The sequence below is a fragment of the Elephas maximus genome, chromosome 24, assembly GCF_024166365.1.
Source record: "Elephas maximus indicus isolate mEleMax1 chromosome 24, mEleMax1 primary haplotype, whole genome shotgun sequence".
Lineage (NCBI taxonomy): Eukaryota > Metazoa > Chordata > Mammalia > Proboscidea > Elephantidae > Elephas > Elephas maximus.
The window spans coordinates 50086617-50114049 of record NC_064842.1 but is presented as its reverse complement, the minus strand read 5'-3'; the positions used below and the strand labels follow the sequence as shown (position 1 = coordinate 50114049).

General features: G+C 37.1%; 2 protein-coding genes across 6 annotated transcripts in view; one reads left to right on the top strand and one right to left on the bottom strand.

Annotated features, from left to right (window-relative positions):
* Positions 1 to 14243, bottom strand: part of ODR4 (odr-4 GPCR localization factor homolog) — a 53688-nt gene extending 39445 nt beyond the window's left edge. Inside the window, exons 1-3 of one of the 4 annotated variants that reach the window (XR_007515230.1) lie at positions 13875 to 14237; positions 5478 to 5598; positions 2499 to 2633 (exon numbers count right to left, since the gene is read on the bottom strand). Coding sequence is in view for 3 of the 4 variants with exons in the window: in XM_049867975.1 (XP_049723932.1) it covers positions 2499 to 2633; positions 5478 to 5576 (234 nt within the window). In the remaining variant the exon portion in view is untranslated. Of the gene's footprint in view, positions 1 to 2498; positions 2634 to 5477; positions 5599 to 13874 lie in introns of all 4 variants that reach the window. The other 3 variants (XM_049867975.1, XM_049867974.1, XM_049867976.1) reach the window with 3 other exon arrangements.
* Positions 14174 to 27433, top strand: part of TPR (translocated promoter region, nuclear basket protein) — a 57217-nt gene continuing 43957 nt past the window's right edge. For both annotated transcript variants that reach the window (XM_049867967.1, XM_049867966.1), the window contains exons 1-13: positions 14174 to 14286; positions 14652 to 14951; positions 16386 to 16490; positions 18936 to 19009; positions 21616 to 21712; positions 23127 to 23230; positions 23560 to 23724; positions 24179 to 24271; positions 24678 to 24758; positions 24944 to 25031; positions 25633 to 25773; positions 26183 to 26274; positions 26545 to 26742. In XM_049867967.1, the coding sequence (XP_049723924.1) occupies positions 14217 to 14286; positions 14652 to 14951; positions 16386 to 16490; positions 18936 to 19009; positions 21616 to 21712; positions 23127 to 23230; positions 23560 to 23724; positions 24179 to 24271; positions 24678 to 24758; positions 24944 to 25031; positions 25633 to 25773; positions 26183 to 26274; positions 26545 to 26742 (1608 nt within the window). In that variant the 5' untranslated portion in view covers positions 14174 to 14216. The remainder of the gene's footprint in view (positions 14287 to 14651; positions 14952 to 16385; positions 16491 to 18935; positions 19010 to 21615; positions 21713 to 23126; positions 23231 to 23559; positions 23725 to 24178; positions 24272 to 24677; positions 24759 to 24943; positions 25032 to 25632; positions 25774 to 26182; positions 26275 to 26544; positions 26743 to 27433) is intronic.

The window sequence follows — 27433 nt, the reverse complement described above, 5'->3', positions numbered from 1 at the left end:
TACCTTTGTACCCCCATAGCAGCATACTAGATCCTGGGATTTGAACAGAGAGGATCTGACTTGAAAATCTACTGCTTCCTACTATTTAGGTTTACCTCAACTTTTTAAACCAATTTACTGATACTGAACGTTTTTGTTATTTCTAGTGTTTCTTTATTCTAAAATAATACTAATTAAAAATCTTAATAAGTCTTTCTGTGTCATAGGATTATTTACTTAGAATACCTAAATCCCCTGTGGTAGGTTACTAAATTAAGAAGTTATACGTATTTCTATGAATATTCATACATACTACCCACTTGTCCCTCATAATATCTGTATTTCCCTTCACATAATTGTGTTAGTTCTTAATGCAACATAGATTTTTTTCTACCATCTGTACTCAGCGATCACAGTTGCTTTGCTAAGCAAAATTAAGTCTTCATAAAATTAAACATCGTAATCTAATACCTAATATATTATTTACATTACGGCTGCCAGTGGTTTTCTCAGATTTCATAAATTGTATTTACTGTAGCAACATAAGCTTGACAAAGAATAAAGTTTTTATATTTACGATGGGAAAACTACCTATCTTTTCAAAAATCATGAACATGTTATAAAATTAACCATTTCTTTCTAGAAGTAAAAAGGCTAAATATACAGTAAAAATATTTCCTACATAAAGTTTTATGAGAACAAATACAAAATTAGTGTAGAAAGTACTTTAAAAAGCAATTAACAATTTCAGTAAAAAATATTTTATCTGTAATTTAGAAGATGGCATTAAATATGTCTTAGATTTTTTTAAAATAACTACAAACCTCCCCTCCCATCATAAACTTATTCATAGACACCTAGACATGGCTGTGTATTTCTACATACACACATACACACAAGCACATATATAAAAAAATACCTGTTATGTTTAAAGGATTTAAAATTGGAGGACATAATTCTACTTTTACCTTATTCTAACATTCATCATTTTACTTGCACCCACAATCAACACGATGGAAGCAGCAGTCAAGAAATCAAATGACATATTGTATTGGGCAAATCTGTTTCAAAAGACCTTTAAAGTGTTAAAAAGCAAAGATGCTACTTTGAGGAGTAAGATGTGTCTGACCAAGCCATGATATTTTCAATTGCCTCATATACATCCGAAAGCTAGACAACTAATAAGGAATATTGAAGAAAAATTCATGCATTTGAATTAAGGCATTAGTGAAGAACACTGAATATACCATGGACTGCCAGAAGTACAAATAAATCTGTCTTGGAAGAATTACAGCCAGAACAAACCAATGTAGTGAAATAAAACTGCATTGCTAAAAAACAGGTAGAATTGAGAAGATTTAGTGACCAAGTACATTAGAAGCGAGGAGATATAGTAAGAGAATAACTAAAGATGACCGAGATTTTTACCCTGGGTATCTAAGAAGATAGTGTTGCCATTACAGGAGAAGGAAACAGATTTGGGAGTGGGTACTAAAAAAAAAATATATTTTTTTTTCTTTTTTTAGAGAGAGAATGATGAGTGAATTAATTTATTTACTTAAAAGTAATTATTAAATGAATTATATTATCTAATAATGAGCATTGTTGTTGTTTGGTTCTGTTGAGTTGATTCTGACTCAGCAACCCTGTGTACAACATAATGAAATGGTGCCTGGTCCTGCAGCCACTATATCAGTCCATGTCACTGAGGATCTTCCTCTTTTTCACTGACCCTCTACTTTACCAAGTGTGATGTCCTTCTCCAGGGACTGGTCCCTCCTTATAATATGTCCAAAGTATGTGAGACAAAGTCTCGCCATCCTCCCTTGGCTGCAACAATGGGCTCAAGCATAGCAACAATTTTAAGGATGGCGCAGGACCAGGCACTGTTTCGTTGGGTTGTACATAGCGTCGGTGTGAGTCAGAACCAACTAGACACCACCTAAAAACAACAACATCAACATATGGTATACACACACGCGTGCACACACACACACATACACACACACACACAAATTATAGTAATTCTCTCTGGATGATAGAAATTTAGGTAACTGTATTTGCTTTCTTTTTTGGAGTGTTTATCAAATTTCTTTGAATATGCGTGAAGTAGCATTATTTTTCTTTTTTTTTTTACAACAGCTTTAGTGAGCTACACTTCAGTGACATAACATAAAGTTCACCCTTTTAAAGTCTACAGCTCATGGCATTTTAGTACATATACACAGCTGTGCAACCATCACCACTCTCTCATTTTAGAGTATTTTCACCCCCTTAAAAAGAAACCCCGCACCCATTAGCAGTCACTCCCCATCAAATGAATTAGGTAGTCAACAAAATAAACAATATAATCACAGATGAAGCAGAGTAGAAAACACTTCTATTTTTTATGTACAAGTTTTAAAAACTTGAGAATGAGTATTCGGAAATCGTAGTCCAGTAGCTTGAGGTTAAAATGCTTTTATTTTGTTAACCAAATAAATATAAACTTAACTACGTAAAGAGCACAATATGATGACCTGGTTGGCATGTTCTGTGACCCATTCTTCATCCAAGCTGTCCGACTTATCTTTGGGATGTTTGAGGCTCTCATTTTGTTCCTCTTTGGGTGGTGTTCTAGTGGCAAGTATCACATAATCCTTTTGTAAAGAACACTTCAGAAACAGTAGAAAAAGAGGGATATCTGATTAAGAATGTATAGTTCTTATGGCATACATCAATGAGTAATATCTGTAGCAGATGTTTGTTAATACCCATATCATAATGGAAGGAGCCCTGGTGGCACAAAAGGTTACGTCCTTGACTGCTAACCAAAACGTTGGTAGTTTAAACCCACCCAGTTGCTGCACAAGAGAAAGACCTGGCGATCTACTTCTGTAAAGATTACAGCCGAGAAAACCCTACATAGCACGGTTCTCCTCTGTCACATGTGGTCGTTAGGTCACCAAAAGCAACCTGATGGCACCCAACAGTAACAACGTATCATAGTAGAACCTACAGGGAAACCAGTTTTCATTGTAGCCTTACAATATTTTCCCTACATGTTGTTCATCTTTTAGCGTATGGATATCAGCTCCTTATTTATTTTGATATCTTGAATGTGGATTACATAAATCAAAAAAACCTGATGCCGTAGAGTCAATTCTGACTCATAGCAACCCTACAGGACAAGGAGAACTGCCCCATAGGATTTCTAAAGAGGGGCTGGTGGATTCTGTCAACCTTGGTTAGCAGCGAGCTCTTAACCACTGTGCTACCAGGGCTCCATGAATCACATAGAAGTTCTTAAAAATGGCTTATTGAATGAGTTAACGAATCGCATTAAATAGAACGTAGTCTGCTTAGTTTATTTTCTAGTTATTATATTTATTTTCTAAATAATTTGACCAGATTTCATGGTTTAGTAAATATAAAAAACTCAGTAAAATAAAGCAACAAATGATCCCGTGCATCTTTAAATGATAATAGCCGATAAAGAATTACATATTATAAGTAATCTCAGTGTGCATGCTTATATAAGAAAAAGCTTGCACACAATTATGTTTACAGAATACCAAAAAATATTTGGGACCCAAAATTAGAAGTGATAACTAAGTCTATATTCTTCAGTTTTAAATAGTGGTTAAATGGTAACTGAAGCAGTTAAATGGTCCAAAGATAAATTTAGGAAACACTGAACAGCTCAGCTTCACTACAGAGAAAGTTTCTTATACAGAAGAGTAAAAAAAATAAGGCTGATAATGCAAGTTGGCATAGTGTCGTCCTCACACATGGCCTGAAACTCCCATCGTTAGTGTCATCTAGGGACTAAAGGAAATAAAAGAATGGTAATTACTTCTATAAAATTTATTTCCATAAAGTTCGGACATACACAGGAAAGGGAGGTAGGTGCCAGTTAAGATGCTGCCTCCTTTTTAATAAAACTTATGACTTTGGAAAGAAAGGGAGATAGAACCTGAGAGTAGAAATCAGGCATACAGAAGGGAAGGAGAGAAAAGTGATGAGCCCTGAAATAAAAAAGAAAGAAAAGCACACAGAATACTTGAAGGAATGAAAAGGCAGAACGAAGAATGGTTGGGAGGGTCGTATGAGATCTATCTGTAAGATGGTGGTTTTGCTGAGTTCCAGAAACAGCCTACATCCAATAAGGCAAGCGTGGAAGATGGTCTTTCTCCCTGATCTTTTCCCTTTACTGACCATATCTTTCTCTATGGTTCGTCTTCCCTTAATTTTTTAAATAAAGGGAAGTAAAACAATTTAAATAAAATGTTCCAACCAGAAGAGCCCCATTTTAGGTACTAGGTAACCTGTATCTAGAAGTTTACACTGCTGCCAAGAGAGGCTGTCTGCCTACTGAGAGGCTTTGGAGAGTGGTACAATTTGAGTGAGCAGTGCTGGGTCTGCCCCTTGTCTCGCAAGCTAAGCAATCTAATTTGTGAAACTTCTGCGACAGAACCTGACTCTCAGGGCTGGGCTGACATTAACTAAGTTCATTCAGAATGATGCAGGAAACCAGAGTACAATGAAAAGGTCTGAACTCATTAGTCCTCTGGGCAGTCCATTATTTATAAGTAGATATTGTGGTACATCAAATTATAAGAGAAAGTCACTTGGGAATGCGAATAAAATCAGAAAAGGAGAGTTAGTTATGTAATTTGGTTGGTTTTTGATTTTTTAAGGCATCAGGCTAAGATACACAGAAAACTGTCACAGTAGAGTTTATTTGCTATTAGCCCTCAAAATCAAGTCCCTGGGCCATAGGGTACTCCCCCCTAAACAGGGTTTGAACAGAGGTGGCCAATATGCTTATATGGCTCTCCTTTTTCTTTCCTTTGTACTGGTGACCACTTAGTCCTCCCTAACAATTAACACATTCTTCCTTCAATTATAAATCAGTGGGTGCTTGTGTTTTTTCAAGTAGTTGCCCAAATCTCTGTTCTATTTTGTGTTGATTTTTAAGGCTTACTTCTAGGCGGGAAATAGAAATTGCCTGATTTCCAAATTTCCCCTATTCCCCTCCCTTCTCTCTCTATTAAACCAACATCAAAAAGATAAAAACCAATAAGATGGGGACTACAGCACATATAACAAAGATAAATCACTGTCACCACAAGCTTGAGATAAGACAAGACAGACTAGAATGGGAATAAAATTGCCAAAAGCTATTTTCTTAAGGATTGGATAACCCAGAACATACAGAGAGTAGAAGGGAGTACAACACACTTTGCAAAGACAAATCAGTGCAAATAAACTGTTAAAATTCTAATTTTGGAGTTTCTACATAATAAATTACTTTTACTTTGCCAGAAGGGAAATGTGTTCTGTGGGATAGGTTTGTCCTACTTCATGTTTTTCCCCAAGGATGCACTTTACATTTTCTTCTTCCATAACATCTCTCTCCCTCCCCACACCTTGAGTTTATTGTTAAATGGCATATTATAACTTTTAATAAACAAGTAATTTGTTTTATCAATAAATGCAAGATAAAAGATACATACCTGTCCTATTAAAAGACCAGAAACAAAAGCCTTTCCTTGGAGATTGATGTTTGAAAGATACTGGCCAACAGCTTCTTCAACAATGTAGGTTCTTCCCATTATTGAGTGCTAACTCGATCTCCTAAATTACAAGGAAGAAAAAAAAATACATACAGTATTCTTAGGTAAACATAAAAAAAAAACCATACCACTTGCAAATTCTTTTTTTTTAATCACAGGGGTAGTACAGTGAGAAATGGTGTTTCCTAATTCTACTCCATGCCTTGCCAAAAAAAAAAAAAAAACCCGTTGCCGTTGAGTCGATTCCAACTCATAGTGACCCTATAGGATGAGAACTGCCCTACAGCATTTCCAAGGAGGCCCTGGTGGATTCAAACTGCCAACCTTTTGGTTTGCAGCCATAGCTCTTAACCACTATGCCACCAGGGTTCCCACCCACACCCTGCAGTGATTGCTTATTAAATAGAACATTCTTTCTTGCAAAGTTCAAATGTAGCTTCAGAATTCTCACCACAGTGCTGCAGGAAACAACTGCCAATCATTAGGGTTGACGTTAAAAAAAAAAAAAAAAAAAAAAACCTATTGCCATTGTGTCGATTCCAACTCACAGTGACCCTATAGGACAGAGTAGAGCTGCCCCATAGGGTTTCCAAGGAGTGGCTGGTATATTTGAACTGCTGATCATTCGGTTAGCACCTGAGTTCTTAGCCACTGTGCCACCAAGGCTGCAAAATCAGAACTGACACAAGGAATCAAATCTATTTTCCATACCTGGGATAAGGACAAAGATACTAAACTAGTAGTCAACAGACCTGATTTCTTATTTCAGATCTACTATTTCTTAGTTGTGTGATCTTTGATAAGCTATTGCTGAGCCTCACTGCTCTCATTTCTAAAATAGGAAAAATGATAATTTCTGAGTAGCAAGCTTATTGAAAGGTAGAATCATTTAACCATTAAGTATATACCGAAGAACTGTTATATGCTAGAAGTTACATTAGGAGAGACAGCACAAAGATGAATAACACTTGGTCATCCTCCTCGAGTAACACATAAAAAAAAAATATTTTTTTAATTATATAAGTAAACAGCAATGCAATAATAAAGTTCTATAGCTTCTACTCTGTACAAGGCCTTTTTCTAAGTGCTTTACATGTGGTAACTCATTTAACATTCCCACAACTCCATAAGGTAGGTACTATTCTTATAACTCCACTTTATAGATGAAGAAACTGAAACAAAAGGAATTAAATAACTTGTCCAAGTGCCAAAGTTGGAAAGTGACAAAGGTGGGACTTAAACTCATGCAGTCAGACTCCAGAATCCACGCTCTTAAATACTATGCTCATACTATAGAATCACACGTGGTCCCTTAATTCTATCAGTAGCTCCTGTTCTGCTCTTTCACTAGTTCCGGAAGGGTACGTTCACCCTACTGATTTATACTCCTTTCATTTGAGTTTCTGTAGCTTAAAACCAAAGATGTTCACTAAAAGAACTATGCAATTACGAGCAATGTTCTCAAAAAGTTTACATGCAGTGTGGGAACCAAAAACGTAGAGATGGTATTTAAAAAAAAAAAAAATCTATAGAGTAGACATAAAAAGAACACAGCTGTAATATTTTTGGACAACATATTTAAATGTACTTTCCCAAGAGATAAGTCATTTGAGGGTCAGTATATAATCTGAATCTTATTCAGTACCAAGAAAATCAAGGCTGCTGTCGACGAGCTAAGGTAAACTGCAAGTCACAGATAATTTGCATTACTCTAAAACAAAGTTTCAAATGACATAGTAGATAGTGTTTTTTCAACGAGCCTGCTCAGTTTTGTCTCAAAATGCATTACATTTAACCTAGGCCTTTTCTGGCAACTATGCAAGCTTAACAGGTTTGCACCCCATTTTAAAAAACTAAGCCTAGAATGGCCTATCTAATTCATTAATGCTTCAACACAGTTAAGGGCTTTCCAGTTTTAGCAGTGACTTAAGGCACACATTTCCATGTATCGACTTTCCTCTACTTCATCACTCTGCTCTACTCCTGTCCCTTCTGCCCTACTAATTCTTAATTTTTACAAGAAATAGCAAGTGAAAATACTGTGAGTCTAGGAGACAGTCATTGTTGTTAGGTACCATTGAGTCGGTTGTGACTCATAGTGACCCTGTGTACAAAAGAATGAAACACCGCCCAGTTCTGCAACATCCTCATAATTGTTGCTATGCTTGAGCCCATTGCTGCAGCCACTGTGTCAATCCACCTCATTGAGGGTCTTCCTCTTTTTTGCTGACCCTTTACCAAGCATGATGTCCTTCTCCAGGGACTGATCCCTCCTGATAACACGTGAGACAAAGTCTCACCATCCTCGCTTCTAAGGAGCATTCTGGCTGTACTTCTTTCAAGACAGGTTTGCTTGTTCTTCTGGCAGTCCATGATATATTCAATATTCTCCACTGACACCAAAATTCAAAGGCATCAATTATTTTTCGGTCTTCCTTATTCAGTGGCCAGCTTTCACAGGCATATGAAGTGACTGAAAATACCATGGCTCAAGTCAGGCACATCTTAGTCTTCAAGGTGACACTGTTGCTTTTCAACACTTTAAAGAGATCTTTTGCAGAAGATTTTTCCCAATTCGATAGGTCCTTTGATTTCTTGATTGACTGTGGATACAAGTAAAATGAAATCCTTGACAACTTCAATCTTTTCTCCATTTATCACGATGCTGCTTACTGGTCCAGTTGTGAGGATTTTTGTTTTATGTTGAGATGCAATCCATACTGAAGGCTGTGGTCTTTGATCTTCATTAGTAAGTGCTTCAAGTCCTCTTCACTTTCAGCAAGCAAGGTTGTGTCATCTGCATAACGCAGGTTTTAATGAGTCTTCCTCCAATCCAGGTGCCCCATTCTTCTCCATATAGTCCAGCTTCTGGGATTATTTGCTCAGCATACAGATTGAGTAACTATGGTTAAAGGATACAACCCTAACACACACCTTTCCTGACTTTAAACCACACAGTATCCCCTTGTTCTGTTCAAACGACTGTCTCTTGATCTACGTACAGGTTCCTCATGAGCACAATTAAATGTTCTGGAATTCTCATTCTTTGAAATGTTATCGATAACATGTTATGATTCACACAGTCGAATACCTTTGCATAGTCAGTAAAACACAGGTAAACTTCTGGCATTCTCTGCTGTCAGCCAGGACCCACCTGACATTAGCAGTGATATCCCTCATTCCCCATACTCTTCTGAATCTGGCTTCAATTTCCGGCAGTTCCCTGTTCATGTACTGCTGCAACCGCTTTTGAATGACCTTCAGCAAAATTTATTTGTGTGTGATATTAATGATATTATTCGATAATTTGTTTTCCACTGGATCACCTTTGGGCTTTTTTTTTTTTTTAATTGTGCTTTAGGTGAAAGTTTGCAGCTCAAGTTAATTTCTCATATAAATATTTATACATATATTGTTATGTAACCCTAGTTGCAATCCCTATACTGTGATGGCACACTCCTCCTTTCCACTCTGGGTTTCCTGTGTCCATTCAACCAGTTATAATCCCTTTCTGCCTTCTTGTCCCACCTCCAGACAGGAGCTGCCCATTTAGTCTTACGTATTTACTTGAACTAAGAAACACATTTTTCACAAATATTATTTCATGTTTTATAGTCCAGTCTAATCTTTGGCTGAAGAGTTGGCCTCAGGAATGGTTTTAGTTCTGAGTTCACAGTGAATCCGGGGGCCATGTCTTCTGGGGTTCCTCTAGTCTCAATCAGACCATTAAGTCTGGTCTTTTTACTAGAATTTGTGTTCTGCACCACACTTCTCTATTGCTCCGTCACGGACTCTCTGTTGTGTTCCCTGTCAAGGCAGTCATTGGTGGTAGCCAGCACCATCTAATTCTTCTGGTCTCAGGCTGATAGACCCTCTGGTTTAAGTGACCCTTTTGTCTCTTGGGCTAATATTTTCCTTGTGTCTTTGGTGTTCTTTATTTTCCTTTGCTCCAAGTGGGCTGGGACCAATTGATGCATCTTAGATGGCTGCTCACAAGCTTTTAAGACTCCAGAACCACTCACCAAAGTACGATGCAAAACATTTTCTTAATAAACTCTGTTATGCCAATTGACCTAGATATCCCCCGAAACCATGATCACCAGACCCCCACCCCTGCTACTGTCCCACGGACTGTTTGGTTGTGTTCAGGAAACTTCTTGGCTTTTGGTATAGTCCAGTTGTGCTGACTTCCTCTGAATTGTGTGTTGTCCTTCCCTTCACCTAAGATAATTTTTGTCTACTGTTTAGTTGGTGAATTCTTTTCTCCCTCTCTCCCCACCCTTGTAACCATCAAAGAATGTTTTCTTCTGTATTCAAACCTTTTCCTGAGTTCTGATAATAGTGGTCTCATACACTATTTGTCCTTTTGCTACTGACTAATTTCATCCAGCACAATGCCTTCCAGATTCATCGATGTTGTGAGATGTTTCACGGATCCATCGTTGTTCTTTATCATTGCATAATATGGAAACCCTGGTGGCGTAGTGGTCAGAGCTATGGCTAACTAAAAGGCTGGCAGCTTGAACACACCACGGGCTCCTTGGAAATCCTATGGGGCAGTTCTGCTCTGTCCTATAGGATTGCTATGAGTCAGAATTGACTCAATGGCAACGGGTATGGTTAGTTTTTGTGTGTGGTGTGAAGTATGCGTCTTCCATTTTTTTGAAGATGGATATCCACTTATGCCAGCACCATTTGTTTAAGAAACTGTCTTTTCCTCAATTAATGGACTTTGGGCCTTTGTCAAGTATCAGCTACTCATAGGGGGATGAATTTATGTCTGGATTCTCAATTCTGTTCCATTGGTCTATGTATCTGTTGTGCCAGTACCAGGCTGTTTTGATTACCACGGCAGTATAATAAGTTCTAAAATCAGGTAGTTTGAGGCCTCCTACTTTGTTCTTCTTCTTCAGTAATGCTTTAGTTATCCGAGGTCTCTTCCCTTTCCATATGAAAGTGGTGATCTGTTTCTCCATCTCCTTAAAAAATGTCATTGGAATTTGAATCGGGATTGCATTGTATCTGTAGATCGCTTTGGGGAGAACTGATATTTTCACCATGTTGTCTCCCTATCCATGAGCAAGGCATGTTCTTCCACTTATGTAGGTTTCTTGCAATATTGTCTTGTAGCTCGTTATATAAGTCTTTTACGTCTCTGGTTAGATTTATTCCTAAATATTCTATCTTCTTGTGGGCTACTGTAAACAGTATTGATTCGGTGATTTCCTCTTCGAAGTTTTCTTTGCTGGTGTAGACGGATCCAACTGATTTTTGTATGTTTATCTTGTATTCTGATACTTTGCTGAAATCTTCTGTTAGTTCCGGTAGCGTTCCTGTGGATTCTTTGGGGATTCACGGTTTTACTTCTTCCTTACCAATTTGGATGCGCTTTATTTCTTTTTCTTGCCTTATTGCTCTGGCTAGGACCTCCAGCACAATGTTGAATAAAAGTGGGATCATCTTTCTTTGGAACAGGCATAAATATGAATCTCTTCCAGTTGGTTGGCCAGGCAGCTGTCTTCCAAACTTGTTGGCAAAGATGAGTGTACACTTCCAGCGCTGCATCCATTTGTTGAAACATCTCAGTTGGTATTTTGTCAATACCTCAAGTCTCGTTTTTTGCCAATGCCTTTGGTGCAGCTTGGACTTCTTCCTTCAACACTATTTATTCCTCGCCATATACTACCTCCTAAAATGGTTGAACATCGACCAATTCTTTTTGGTACGGTGATTCTGTACATCCCCTCCATCTGTTTTTGATGCTTCCTGCGTCATTAAATATTTTACCCATAGAATCCTTTAATACTGCAACTCAAGGCTTGAATTTTTTCTTCAGTTCTTTTAGCTTGAAAAATGCCAAGTGTGTTCTCTTTTGGTTTTCTAACTTCAGGTTTCTGCATATGTCATTATAATACTTTGTCTTCTCAAGCCACCCTTTAAAATCTTCTGTCCAGCTTTAACTTCATCATTTCTTCCTTTCATTTTAGCTAATCGACAGTCAAGAGCAAGTTTCAGGGTCTCTTCTGACATCCATTTTGATCTTTTTTTCTCCCCTGTCTTTTTAATAACTCTTAATTTCTTCACGTATGATGTCCTTGACATCATTCCACAACTCATCTGGTCTTTGGTCATTAGTGTTCAACGCATCAAATTTATTCTTGAGATAGTCTCTAAATTCAGGTGGGATATACTCAAGGTGAATTTTGGCTCCCGTGGTCTTGTTCCAATTTTCTTCAGCTTCAACTTGAACTTGCATCTGAGCAGTTAATGGTCCGTTCCGCATTCAGCCTCTGGCTGTGTTCTGACTGATTATATTGAACTTTTCCATCGTCTCTTTCCACAGATGTAATCGATTTGATTCCTGTGTATTCCATCTGGCGAGGTCCAGGTGTATAGTCGCCATTTATGTTCACAAAAAAAGGTATTTGCAATGAAGTCATTGCTCTTGCAGAATTCAATCATGTAATCTCCGGCATCATTTCTATCATCAAAGCCATATTTTCTTTGTTGCCAACTTTCACATTCCAATCTTCAGTAATTATCAATGCATCCTGATTGCATGTTTGATCAATTTCAGGCTGCAGAAGTTGGTAAAAATCTTCAATTTCTTCCTCTTTGGTCTTAGTGGTTGGTGCATAAATTTGAGTGATAGTCATTTTAACTGGTCTTCCTTGTAGGTGTATGGATATTACCCTATCACTGACAGCATTGTACTTCAGAATAGATCTTAAAATGTTCTTTTTGACCACGAATGCAATGCCATTCCTCTTCAAGTTACCATTCCCAGCATAGTAGACCATATCATTGTCGAATTCGAAATGGCCAATACTAGCCCATTTCTGCTCATAACGCCTAGGATATTGACATGTACATGTCCCATTTCATCTCTGATGACTTCCAATTTTCCTAGATTCATACTTTGTACATTCCAAGTTGCTATTATTAATGGACATTTGCAACTGTTCCTTCTCATTTTGAGTCATGCCACATCAGCAAATGAAGGTTTTGAAAGGTTGACTTCATCCACATCATTAAAGTCGACTCTACTTTGACGAAGCAGCTTTTGAGTGCCTTCCAACCTGAGGGGTTCATCTTCCAGCACTCTGTTGGACAATGTTCCGCTGCTATTCATAAGGTTTTCAATAGGCAATTCTTTTCAGAAGTATACTGCCAGGTCCTTCTTTCTACTCTCAGTCTGGAAGCTCAGCTGAAACCTGTTTGTCATGGTTGACCCTGATGGTATCTGAATACCAGTAGCATAGCTTAAGGCATCACAGCAGCACACAAGCCCCTACAGTATGAGAAACTAACAGACCCGTGAGGGAGGAGATAGTACAATACTGCATATACCAGCAACTTTAAAGCACTTATGTAAAATACATACAAAATCAGTCTTAAGCTCATTGACTTATTTTTTTCTTAGTTATAGCAAGATATGATAAGATGTTTCCGTTTGCTTCTTGGATGTCTTCAACACAAAAGATTCACTAGTGGAGAAAATATATTTTCACGTAAGAAAATCAACAGTTCACAAAAGGCCTACAACTATGCAGCTGGTGGGAAGGACAACATAAAAACCAAAAAAAAAAAAATTCCGTTGCCATGGAGTTGATTCCGACTCATAGCAACCCTACAGGGCAGAGTAGGACTGCTCCATTGGGCTTCCAAGGAGGGGCTGGTGGATTCAAACTGCTGATCTTTTGGTTAGTAGCTGAGCTCTTAGCCACTCCGTCACCACAAGAATTTATTTCAGAAGAGTGATCAAATATGAAAGAATCTACACATTCAGCTTAAAAGTTACAAAATTATGATCTGGAAACAAAGTAGTCAGTTCTGTTATGGTGGCAAGGCTAGAAGTGGTTTTTAAGGCTGTCTTAGAAAGCATCTTTTACAAAGTTTTTACAATTTTTTCAATTTTAAGAGTATCAACATACTAAAAAAACAAAACAAAACAACATACTAACAATCAGAAATACGTGGAACACTGTCTGCAATGCTACAACATAAACCAAACCAGCTGCCCTCAGGTTAATTCCACCCATAGCGACCTCAGGTGTGTCAGAGTAGAACTGCGCTCCCTAGTTTTCAACCCCTGCTTCCTTTAAATTAATCAGGCCCCTTAAATTCATGTTGAATCAACCAGTCCCAATCAGTCAGTAAATGGCAGCTGGGTACACGGTTTTCAATAGAAATTTGTTAGAGCTGTATTTGGGTGTATATTGCACGTCCGCTCATGTTTCCTACGTTCTATCTCCTTTCTCCCGTAGAAAGGAAGCTTTCTGCATCCAAGTGCCCAACTCAGACCCACAGAAGTATTAGACTCTTAGACTGACTCACCTGTTCTAACAATGTGCGCGCGTGGCAGATAAACCCGTCGAGCTGTCCGTCGGCCGCAGTTGGGGCTTCAGGGCAATGGGCTTGTTTTGGAAGGGCCAGATTCTCCTCCAGTTTCACAGCCAGTGAATTCATCAGGAAGCGACCAACTTCCCACACCTCACTTCCCACCTCAAACTCGGGGTCTCGGGAGTTCAGGAGCGCAGACTGATGACGCACAGCCACCCCCTCCCTTCACTGCACTGCCTCTGCCAAAGCAACTGCGGGCGCCACTCCGCCCCCTTCCGGGCGCCATAGAGAGCGTGGCGGTAGCCCGGCTCCCGCCGTCGGGCCCTGCTGGGACCGATGCCCTCTAGTGGTTTGGTGTCTAGAAGCCGCCAAAGAGGGCGACCCATGACAGCCCGGGGCTTTGAAGGTAAGGCCGCCCAGCTCTTCAGGGAGGTACGCGGGTTGACAAGTGCGTTTGTGGCGCCACCGCGCGGACAGTGGCATAATACCGGCCGAGGAGTGTCGGGGGGCGGGGAGATAGGAGGAACCGAAATGGGCGGTGCGGGATTGGGCTCCTGGAAAGGATTGTGGGAAACACTATGTTTCCCAGAGGCCCGCGTGCCTGAATTGGGTGGAAAGAGGAACCGGAAGTTGCAATGTACGGTGGGGTCAGGGGGCGCCTCTGGACTCGACTTCCCAGGGTGCACAGCTTCCGGCGGCTGCGCGCGCGCTTTGGGCGCGGACGCGGTGGAGCGTCTGGTGCCGCTGCTAGCGCAGGATTCGGTTTCCCAGGGTCCCGCCGTGGGAGTCTCCGGCGGGCAGGCGCGCGGGAACCCCCGAGCGAGGCGACGGAGGCGACGGCCCAGGCTCCTGGCTTCTCCTGGTCTTCGTCTTTCTCTGCTTCGGCCCCGTTGGCCGCTGCGGCCCCTGCCGCCACCGAAATGGCGGCGGTGTTGCAGCAAGTCTTGGAGCGCACGGAACTGAACAAGCTGCCCAAGTCCGTCCAGAACAAACTTGAAAAGTTCCTTGCTGATCAGCAGTCCGAGATCGATGGTTTAAAGGGGCGACACGAAAAATTCAAGGTGGAGAGCGGTAAGTGAGACGCTCTTCCCGCCTTTGGTTCTCAGCTCGACACAGTAGCTGTCTGGTCTTAAACCCCTCGCAATCTCCAACTTTTTCACTCTGACGAGCAGCATCGTTTCCCGTGCTCCGTGGGCACCGTAGGCCTGCTCTTTCTTACTCCTTTCGCAGTTGGATGAGGATCTTTTTTTAAAAAAAAGAGAAATGAGTTTGCATGTCCTATTTGTGTGAATATTTGGATTTGGTTACAGCAGACTCGCCAGAGATGGCGACTTTTATCTGTCCTTATTCTTCTCTTTCATTACCTTCTAAGCTTAGAATACCTTGCCTGTTTTCTTTCACGTTAAGCCCTGTTTCTTTGCACCTTAAATGATTATAAGTTCGTCTTTATTTTGTAATTCCAAGTCCTTTGATTGACCACTTCATGCGCTAGTTCTGAGCGTGTGTGTGTCACGCAGTGGTCCCGTAAGGAACTAGATGTTCACAGAATGAGTTTAAGTGTGTAACAGTGCTGGAAACATAGTGCGTGTACAGGAGGTAACTAATGTACCGGATTTCTGCCTAAACCTTGGGGTTTAACAGAAAATAGAACCTGTTTATAAGTAACTTTAGTAGACCTTCGGATAAGGAACTTTTAGGGACAGTGGTGACGTGAACATTCTTGAAGGTTAGGAATATAGCCATTACCGTTAGTAAATTACAAACTTCCTGTTTTCTATCTTGGTTTACCATTTGTCTGGGGGAGTTTGTACTGCTTTTTTGCTAAGTAGCAAATTCTGAGTACATTTTTAGTTCAAAATGTAATTATCAAGCAGAATTGAATGTTGAAAATTTGACAGTACTCTGAATCTCAAAGCTGAACATAGTACACTGGATTCTGTTCAGTAAGTGCACAAATATTGAGCATCTGCCCTGTGCTTGATGTTAACGCTAACTAGACTCAGTCCCTTCCGTTGGGAACCTTGCATATTTGTTTTTATATAAATTTAGTAACATTAATACTCGAATATCCTATGTTAATACTCTGATATGTTCTCCAGTATTATTTTGGGTATTGTAAGATAAGCAAAGCGGTTCTTAGCTAAACAGTTTGTTCGAGTGTGTGTGTATAATTTTTAAGCATGCCTTATGCCAGTCTCCTGATGTCTAGAGGGAAATAAGTCATGTTGCCTGCTTCCAAGATGTTCCTAAACTTGTAAGGTAGACAGAAAAGTAATTTGTAAAACCACGTTAGGCCTTATTTTCTTTTGTCATACAAGTCAGTTGGAAATGTTAGATAAAGTTCTTCTCGGTCTGTTCGTCTGTAGTCAGATTTTTCTATTTGGGGTGCAATTCCAAAACAATATCATTTACAGTAAGTTTTAAAATTAAGGTTATTAAAAATGAGTAGCAGTATTGACGGTATGTGTAAGTATGTGCTTGATTTTATTCTTCTCTTTTCTGTAGAACAACAGTACTTCGAGATAGAGAGGAGGCTATCCCACAGTCAGGAGAGACTTGTGCACGAAACCCGAGAGTGCCAGAATTTGCGGCTTGAACTAGAGAAGCTCAGTAAGTGTCGAATGATATAAGTATTCTTGAAATATTGAGGTCTTTAAACGGCTGTATATGCTCTGGTAACATTTATGAATGTGGAAATGCAGATCGCTTAACCATTGTTTTCACTGGTGATATTTTCATTTTTTTTCCCCACACAGGGTAAAAACTTTGTAAGCACACAAGACTGATGGTCAGAAGTCTGGGTTCTAATTCTGACTTTGCTATTAAAAGTTATTTTGCCAAATGTGAATTATACCAGTGTCTGATTCTTACTGTAAGATGACTAGATCTGCATCCTGCTTGCATGTCAATTGTGATATGTTTGAAAACATTTTGGAAAGGCTACAGTATTATGTAACAGAAAAGTTAAAGAAAGTAATTTAGTTATTTTTAAGTCATTGAATAAAGTGTGTTGATCCCATTACTAGCAAATTTGTTTTAATTTTCTTTGTTCTGTTAAAATTTTTTGTAAGTGTCCCTGAATCTGAGAATGATATTACCTCTTTAAGGTGCAGTTCCAGTGAAAAGATAGGTAGCTATTTTCCTTTTTAGTTTTCGTACCATTATGTTCCAGGTGGTTCACAGGCTCTTAGCTAAAGTTCCTAATGTTTCTTGAGAGGATAATGTGCCTCCTGCTTTGCTTACAATTGAAAAACAAATGTTCACATCTTCTTAAAGTAGATGCATAATATGTAACTGCAATTAGCTATAGCTAGATTTTATTTACATTGTTGGGGAAGAAAAACAGCTAATAATCAAGGAACTGATTAAAACAGCCTTCCCTCTTAGCAGGTCCATGCCATTATCTCTTTGTTTGGGTTATAACTTGTTTTAGCTACTTTTGCCATTATTGAGAATAAAAACCAAAAAAAAAAACCTAAAACCCAGTGCCGTTGAGTCGATTCCACCTCATAGCGACCCTATAGGACAGAGTAGAACTGCCCCACAGAGTTTCCAAGGAGCGGCTGGTGGATTCAAACTGCCGACCCTTTGGTTAGCAGCCTTAGCACTTCACCACTATGCCACCAGGGTTTCCTTATTGAGAATACCTCATTTTAAAAACATGTGATGTAAAAGTGTGATGGCATGTATACATGTGTGATGGGGCATAAGTACTTACTGAGTAGTTAGATCTGGTTCATCGTGTGTTCATAGTTTTGCCTTTATCAGTGGTGCTAAAAAATTTCAGGAAAAACAGCTCTGATGATAGACTATTATGAGAGCTGGAAAAAGGAAAGAAGGGAATCTAGGGATGAAACTAGCTTGATGAAGGGAGACATTAGTAGTATGCCTCCCTTGGGTGTAGAACTATGTTTTTATTTTTCTAGTTCCAGATCTTTAAGATTTGAAAGCAATAAACCAAAACCAAACCCAGTGCTGTGGAGTCGATTCTGACTCATAGCGACCCTCTAGGGCAAGGTAGAACTGCCCCATAGAGTTTCCAAGGAGTGCCTGGTGGATTCAAACTGCTGACCCTTTGGTTAGCAGCCGTAGCACTTAACCACTACGCCACCAGGCTTTCCTTTAAAGCAATAAATAACGTTAAAACAATATAGAAAATTTCTACTCTTTTAGTGTTTTTTTTTTTTTTAAACGAGCCAATTGTTTATATGGAAGTTAAGACTGAAAGTAGTAATAAAGTATTTGTTCATTAAGTTGCCAGTGCATAACGTAGACGTATTTTAATGAAAAAACATTTAAAAAAATATTTTTTCCCTTATTATCTGCCACCGTTCAGAAGACAAACAGTGTGTGAGGGAAGATAGCCCATAGTGAATGGAGATTGATAATTGAGTATCAAGCATAGTTTTCTTCCTTCAATGCTGAAGGCTCTCTTTAGAGCAATAAAAGCAGAATTGGCAAATATCTGTTATTATGGTTTGCTCTGTATGCATTTAATGTGGTCCTAATGTTACTACTTTCTTGATCTTGTCTCTTTTTACTCAGTTTTCTAATTCTTGTTTATAATTTGGAAACCCTGGTGGCGTAGTGGTTAAGAACTACAGCTGCTAACCAAAAGTTCGGCAGTTTCAATCCACCAGGCACTCCTTGGAAACTCTGGGGCAGTTCTGCTCTGTCCTATAGGGTCGCTGTGAGTCAGAATCGACTTGACGGCAGTGGGTGGTGATGGATATATAATTTACTGTTTTTATAATTTGATTTAGACAATGCCATTGAAAACTAAGGAATTTGCTAATCACATATGCTGTTTTTATAAATGTTGATCAGAGTTATTACATATTTTCTTCTGGAGACAAGTTAGCACATTTAAAAATTTGATCTAAGAATGCAGCAATTTTGGATTGTGTTCATGCTTTTGGAATGTAATGTTATACAACTCAGTCTTTCTGGGCCTCAGTTACTTCTTTTTTAAAATGTCTTGGGGTGGCAGTTGGATAAAAATGCTTACAATTTTTAAGCTTATGTGTGTATGTTTATAAAATTTCTTTTATCCAGACCATCAACTGAAGGTACTAACTGAAAAAAACAAAGAACTCGAAGTTGCTCATGATCGCAATATTGCCATTCAGGTAAAAGTACTATTCTTGTGGGTAAAAGCTAATTGTAAACCTAATACTTGAGAAAATTTCTATTTTGATTGTGTTTCTCAGTTACTTAGTCAGTGGGATGATAAAACAGATATCCTGTTAGGAGAAACTGCTAGCAAAAACGTATATACGTATATTTCTTAATTGCATCTTTGTATGTTATACTGATTGATTATTCTCTTTACTCATTAAAGTATATCACTGCTGGATGTGAAAACCACTTACCTTTAGTCTGTAGCTCTTGGGTTGTGTGTTTTTTTGTTTTTTTGAATTTTTACTAAAAGTAAAGTACTGTAGAGCTTTATGTAGGATAGGCTTTTAGAGATCCATCTCTCTATCCGCCCACTCACCTACCTGCCTACCATCCTTCCTTTCTTTTAGTAATTTTCTGCTGAATGTGTCCTAGGCATTGTTCCAGGTCTTTTGATATAGTTGAGAATTTAGATGATTCCACATCAGTACCATTTCTTTTAAGCAGTGATGAGAATAACAAATACGATCGCAAGGATTGCTGACCAATTTGTTCAATAGATACCCAGTGAGACTTTAACAGGGTAGAACTTTTGACTCTTGCTTTTTTTAAATTTGCACTTGATTTGAGAGTAAAAGATATTTGGTATTGAATTAAAAATGATTTCTTCAGGCCTGTTTAAAAAAATTATATTCCCAGAATCTGAATAGGTGTACAAACTGCACAACATACCTAGAAATAACTTACAAAAAAATAAGTACTTCCATAAACAAAATTCTGATACTTCAATGAAAACTATAAAAATGTACCTTAATAAACCAGAGATGCATAGAATGTTCCTTGTTTGGAAGATTTTTCCAAATTAATGTGTTGGTTGAATGCATTTTGACTCCATCCAAGTGAGATAGTGTAAAACTAGATAATGCACTTCTAAAGGTGATTGGAAAAAATAAACAGTTGTAATTGGTTGGATAATTCTGGAAAGTATCCATTTAAGAATACTTCCTTAGCCACAGATTAAAATGCTTTATGAAGTTATAGTTATTAAAACATTGTAATATGTAAGGTGACATGAGAATCACCCAGAGAACAGCAGAGCCAGACAATCCAGAAGCAGAACCCAGTGTCCAGGCCTGAACGTTTTTGAGGGGGAGGGAGGGTGTCACAACATGTGAATCTACTGAAAGCTAGGTCTGCATTTTGGTGAAATGACATGCATGTACATGTATAAAAATTTGTGAACAATTTTAGCTTAGAATCCACAAACTGAAATTTTGTATTTCAGAGTAAAGTTAAAGTAGCTCAAAAAACGACTTTAATTACTTGGTTTTATTTTACCAGTGGTGCTTCAGAAATTGGCTGATGGAAGGCGGGGGAAGTGGAATTTCCAGATAGATATTGGTCTCACACTGTGATGTAAATAATTTCCAATTGGATTAAAGTGTTAAAAGATGAAATATGAGGCAGCTAAAAAGTCATACAGCTCATTTGATTACTGGCTGAGAAAGGATTTCTAGACATAATAATAGTGTTAGAATAATACAGAATAACTACAAATTATGAGAAAATCATTGAAGAGAAAAATGGGCAAAGAAAATTAAAAAAAAAGAAAAATCAGAGAGGAAACTATACAAATGGCCAGTGGTGATATAAAAGTGTACCTACTCCTCAGTTATCGACTCATTATCTGACTTTTCGCATTTACGACAGTAGTAAAAAAAAATCTACTGCCTGACCGTTTTGCGCATTAACAACAGACATCTGGCAGTAACAGACGCCGAGGTGCAAGGCAGGAGTAACACTGGTTGTGGTGGCATTTATGGAATGATGTGATTTGGCAGTTACATAATGATATAGTCATTCTCCATCTTAGGATCTGATGTAGTCATCCTGCATTTTCACATAAAGCCGATTTTCCCATAACAATCTAATTTTTGGAACCTAACCATGCCAATAAGTTAAGAATGGGTATAGTTTTACTGAACCTGTAATCAGATAAATGCAGATAAAACATAATTTTCATCTCCCCAAGGTAGTATCAATTTCTTTTTTTCTCTCTGTCTCCCTTTCTTCCTTTCCTTCCATTCTTCCTACTTTCTCCATTCCTTAAATCTTCAGTTCTGGCGTGGTTGACTTGAGATAGGCACTTTTGACCGAAATGCATATGAAGTCCTATTGTCTTGCTGCAAAGCAATTTGCCAAAATATATTAGAGTTTTAAATAATTCCATTTTAGGGAATCTTTCTTGAGAATTAAGTAGAATCAAAATGTAAATCTAGTGATAGTTGTTGAAATGTTAGTTAATAAGAGCAAAAATTAAAAGCAAATTAAATGTTCTCTGAAGACATGTTTAAGTAACGAGAACACTTCCATACAATGAAATGGAATGTGGGAAAAGTTTGCATGAGCCTAGGAAAAATAATGGAAAAATCCAGAGTATGAACAGAAGTGTTAGAAATATGGATAATTTTTAAGTTTTTGATGTATGAGGTAGAAAGAAAACCAACCATTTTTAAACCGAAGCTGATGTAAACTAAAGTGGCATTTTCATGTTCAAGTTCCTAAATTGATCAACTCACTCACTTTTCTTAATTAAATTTCTCACTTTGTGTGACAGAGCCAGTTTACAAGAACAAAGGAAGAATTAGAAGCTGAGAAAAGAGACTTAATTAGAACCAATGAGAGACTGTCTCAAGAACTTGAATATCTAACAGGTATGAAAATTAAACATTATGAAAAGTGCTTTCATTTCCAGCCTCATTCCTTTCTCTTCTAACAGTGCTAGGAGTTAATCACACTTCGCTTCTGTTACTGATGTTTCTTTATCGTGGCTCAGTATGGAGTTCAGGATAATCTATTTTTTCTCCTACGCTATTGCACAAATGAAAAACTTAATTTAGACTAAAGTCTGTATATATGTATATATTACAATGTTTTTAATAATATCAAATTGGAAGCAGTTTACATGTTCATTTGTAAAGCCTGAACTCTTTTACACAAACACTCTTGTTGTCCATAAGCATTCTGTATAAAACCTAAAAAGATACTCCGTGTATAAGAACTGACTGAAGGGGTTGGGAAGCAGAAGTATAAAATAAGTAAATATAGAATATTATAAACATAGAATATAGAATATAGAATACAATACAGCTGATGTATTCAGGTGAACATGACTTTTCAGCAGTTTATCTAATGGTGTCAAGTTCCGTTTGGTTCCTTTTTATAAGCTTTTTGAAAATTTTTATTTCTATAAAATAAAGGGAAGGATTTTGAGGTGTTTTATGTTACTATACGATAATATTTAATTATCTACTCTTCCAGTCTCGGAAACCCTAGTGGCATCATGGTTAAGAGCTACAGCTGCTAACCAAAAGGTTGGCAGTTTGAATCCACAAGACACTCCTTGGAAACCCTATGGGGTAGTTCTATTCTGAACTATAGGGTCGCTGTGAGTCGGAATCAACTCAAGCGCAACAGGTTTTTTTTTTTTTTTTTTTCCGGTTACAAGAGTCTTGGTGGTGCAATGGTTAAGAGCTTGGCTGCTAACTAAAAGGTTGGAAGTTTGAATCCATTAGGTGCTCCTTGGAAACCCAGTGGGGGCAGTTCTACTCTGTCCTATGAGTCGGAATTGACTAGACAGCAGTAGATTTCTTTTTTTGGTATTTCAGCCTCAGAAAATGTTACTTTAGGGTATATGTTGATGTTATTCAGCTAGTAAGTAGGTAAAGTTAGAGAATTTTTTTTTCTTTTCCATAAAAACCTAGATGTTAAGGAATATGAAGAAAATTAAACATGGTATATTCTGGCTGTCTTGAGGCAAAGGTTTTATATGTTATCATTAATTGTAACGCATGGTGATTTATAAAAACTTTAATAGACCTTAGGACCTTTATCAGAAAAATTGAGGTTTATGTTAAGTATTCAGCTTAAAGTTCTGTGTTTAAAGTAATCAGTATAGTTCATGTGTTTGGTTGGATACACAGATTTGCATGCTTTTTAACCTATTGGTTAAAATTAAACTGGTAATTAAGTGTGGCATAATTTGTATTAAGTGTTTATATTTCTAGAGATGTGTTTTTGATGTTTGTTTCCACAACACCTTAATTATTCAGTATTTTCAAATTCTAGAGGATGTTAAACGTCTAAATGAAAAACTTAAAGACAGCAATACAACAAAGGGCGAACTTCAGTTAAAATTAGATGAACTTCAAGCTTCTGATGTTTCTGTTAAGGCAAGTAACAATTCCTAATGCACAAAATACTGTTTTTGCTCAGACTTACCCAAATTTACATATAGGCTAGGTATTTATTAAGGTGGGTAAATACTACGTTTTGTTTTAATGTCAGGGAATTATACATTAGGTCAATTTTAATTGAACTGTGTTTGCCTATTTGAAATTTAAGTTTGCTGTAGTTCTTATCTGATTGTTTCCTGTTAAGAATACCTGTAAATATTAATTTCTGTTTTAAGATAAAATTCTGCTTGTGTCCCTTATCTCTAGACAGTCTTTGAATAACCATATTTAAAGACTGTAAGCATTATTCTCTTAAATTTCTTTAGTATCGAGAAAAACGTTTGGAGCAAGAAAAAGAATTACTGCACAATCAGAATACATGGCTGAATACAGAGTTAAAAACCAAAACTGATGAACTTCTGGCTCTTGGCAGAGAAAAAGGAAATGAGATTCTAGAGCTTAAATGTAATCTTGAAAACAAAAAAGAAGAGGTAAATTAATAAAATTGTACCTTTTTCCATGTAGGAGTAACTTATATTTGTGTGCCATTTATTAAAAATTTATTTAGTGGTGTCTCAAAATAAGTGTATTCTAGGATCATGGGACAGATGTGGAGGACATAACTCATTCACATTTGGCCTAGGAAATTAAAAATATATTTAAATAAAAAATTTAAGATATTCTTGGATGAATCTTGATAGTATTTACTATCCTATTTTTCTTAAGACACATATTTAAGAAGTAGTGGTAAGTTTTTGTGAGCTAAGTCCAAACACATTGTTCCATGAGTTTCATTTTCTTAAATATATGTGTTTCATGTATTAAAAAAAAAAAATTTTTTTTTTTTTGGAGGGGTTATTTTGCCTTTGCTTGGCAGCGTAAACTTCGTATCAAATTAATTTCCATTTATACCACATGCTTCCCTAACTTGCCTTATGTTTCTAGGTTTCTAGGATGGAAGAACACATGAATGGCTTGAAAACATCAAATGAACATCTTCAAAAGCACGTAGAAGATCTCTTGACCAAATTGAAAGAGGTGTAGATGTCCACTTTAAAATATTTCTCTTTTACCAAAATATCAATTTATAAAGTTGTTTACAAAACAATTTCATGTTTTAAACTCCCTGGTACCATAAAACTGCCAGGCTAAATGTAGCTAGGCTAAAGTAGGTAGATTTAGGAATGGTAATTATATGTTGTATTCAAAATACTAGCCAGATAATCAGTATAGGTTAATGTTAATATAATTTAACTATTCCACTTTAAGATAAAAATATTAATATTTTATCCTTCAGGTAGTTCATCTTTGTCTTAAAAGCTGATTTTTAGTGTTTTAATCTTTATCTCCTACTTTACAAAAATGGATTTTTTTATTTTTGCATTTGATAAACATTCTAAATTCTGGTCAAATTAGAGATTGCTGTAACTGGATTATTTTTTAGGCTAAGGAACAGCAGGCCAGTATGGAAGAGAAATTCCACAATGAATTGAATGCCCACATAAAACTCTCTAACCTATACAAGGTAAATATCATGTTTGATACCAAATCTGCCAGGCAGTCCTTGGAAACGCTATGGGGCAGTTGTACTCTGTCCTGTAGGGTCGTTATGAATTGGAATCAACTCAGTGGCATTGGGTTTGGGTTTTTTTTGTTTGTTTTAACGCTTCATTAATGGCTGTTAAGTAACCCTGTAAGATGAACTTTTAGAGTGCTGCTGATGACTCAGAAGCAAAGAGCAATGAACTCACTCGGGCAGTGGATGAACTACACAAACTTTTAAAAGAAGCTGGGGAAGGTGAGAGTTTACAATTATGGGAAGAATGTCTCATTTTTAGGTAGAAGATAACTGCTTACTTTCATGTGTAGATTGTTGGATTTAGAAATCAGACTAACAATTATTAGGGACAAAATTGGTATAGAAGAAAGATTAAGAAATCCAGAATTTTTTATATTCAGCAATACTGTATTTGAAAACAGTAATTCTTGTTTTTCTATTTCTTTCATCTAATAACCTTATATACATGTGATTTTCTGATTTCTAATGGGAAAATTTTCTTCCATTTTTATAACATTTACTTTGATTAATGCATATGGATTTATAGTTTGAACATATTTAATCCATCAGTAAATATGCAGAGCCATTTTTTTACAATTTGACTGTACTTATCTTCCCCCATGAATAAAAAGCATCAAAAGGGGAGACGTATTTACCAGGCAAGGGCACTTGAGGAATTTACTAAGCACAGTGAACGCTTTCGGTGGATAGTGTAAGCTATGATCTCTGTAGAATTTAATGTTGTCTGCTGAAGGGAAAAATAATGAATATTGTGCTACATTGTATAAGCTGCAAAATCATAATTATGTGTTTGGTATTCTGTCTTTAAAAATGCTTTTAGCTAACAAAGCGATACAAGATCATCTCCTGGAGGTGGAAGAATCTAAAGATCAAATGGAAAAAGAAATGCTTGAGAAAATAGGGAAATTGGAGAAGGAACTGGAGAATGCAAATGACCTGCTTTCTGCCACAAAACGTAAAGGTATGAATAATAGATGCTTATTAATGGTTTGAAATACTAGGACTTCCCTGTGTATAGCCATTTAACTTAACTGGTAGTTTCTCTGTCAGGTAATTTCATTAAGTTACGCCATTAAGATGTATCCTTTATTTTAAAATTAATAATTTGATCTGTATCTTTACCCAGTTATTATTTATAATTGCCAGTTGATCACACAAAATTGTGTCGATTTCCAAGAAGGCTTTAAATATAATTACTACTTAATTTTTAGAATTGGGTTGTGTTACATGACTGTTTAATGCCATAAGTTAAAATTTTCATAGGAGTTAATATGTCCAGCCAGTGTTATTTATCTTTTGCTTGTCTTGAAAAAAATGGGTTTTAGTTGGCAATTTCACAAAAATGTACTAAATTTGTATGTATGGCACAGGAGCCATTTTATCTGAAGAAGAACTTGCAGCCATGTCTCCTACTGCAGCAGCTGTAGCTAAGATAGTGAAACCTGGTATGAAATTAACTGAGGTAAGGATGGTATTATATCTTGTTATTATTTTTCTTCAGCATTTGTGTTCAGATCTCCCTGAAACATTAATCCCCAGGAAAAATTATTCTTAAATCATCTGATGAGTATTAGATCATCCTAGGAAAGGCTTTCTTGATTCCCAATTCTATAGAACATGTGATTGATGCATCCATCTTGTGTTAACTGGTAAAGAGTGTTTGTGGTGAAGCTATTTAGACTATATATGCGTGTTGTGCTTAGATTTTAAAAGATTCCTCTTCTCCTTTCAGCTGTATAATGCTTATGTGGAAACACAGGATCAGTTGCTTTTGGAGAAACTAGAGAACAAAAGAATTAATAAGTATCTAGATGAAATAGTGAAAGAAGTTGAAGCCAAAGCACCGATTTTGAAACGCCAGCGTGAAGAGTATGAACGTGCACAGAAAGCAGTGGCAAGTTTATCTGTTAAACTTGAACAAGCTATGAAGGTTGGTTCCATTCCTAGATTTTAGCTGTGGAAGAAATGCAGATGAGAAATTGTTTATCAGTTACCTTCTTAAATATTTCAGTTAGGGAAAGCAAAATGGGCTTTTTCCATGATATGATAATTACACAGATTGAAGCCTCTCATTACATTATTAAACAGCTATAATCAAAAAGTTCTACCTTTAGCCAACTAAAATCATGAGAACTTTTGCATTTTTAAAGATATTTAGTACGTTTACTGTGTATTTTTCTTAAGATTCTCTAGTAGAGAATAAGCAGCCAAATCACATTCAGCCAGTCTTCAAATTAAAATAATGTCTCTTTGTAATAGAATTTGCCAAAATTTAGCATGTTATTCTTTGTTAGACAGTTGTGATGTTTTGTCTAGAAATTATATTGTTTAACCAATAAGAACTTTCAGTTCTTTCACAGTTGACAGATCTTTCACAATTTGGCAAAGCATTATTGTTTTACTATTGCTTTGTATATTAGTGCCAAAAAAAATTCATAAGTACCTTTTACTTCTTAAGATTCTTTTTTAATAGATAGTTTGAAAAGAGTGTTTATACTCTTTAAAGTGTTGCTTTTAGGGTACTGCTATTAATACTACTGAGGGAAATCCTTAAGGAGTTATTAAACAAATTTTATTTAAGAAGGTCAGGTAGATCATATTGTGTTTGCTATTATAAATTG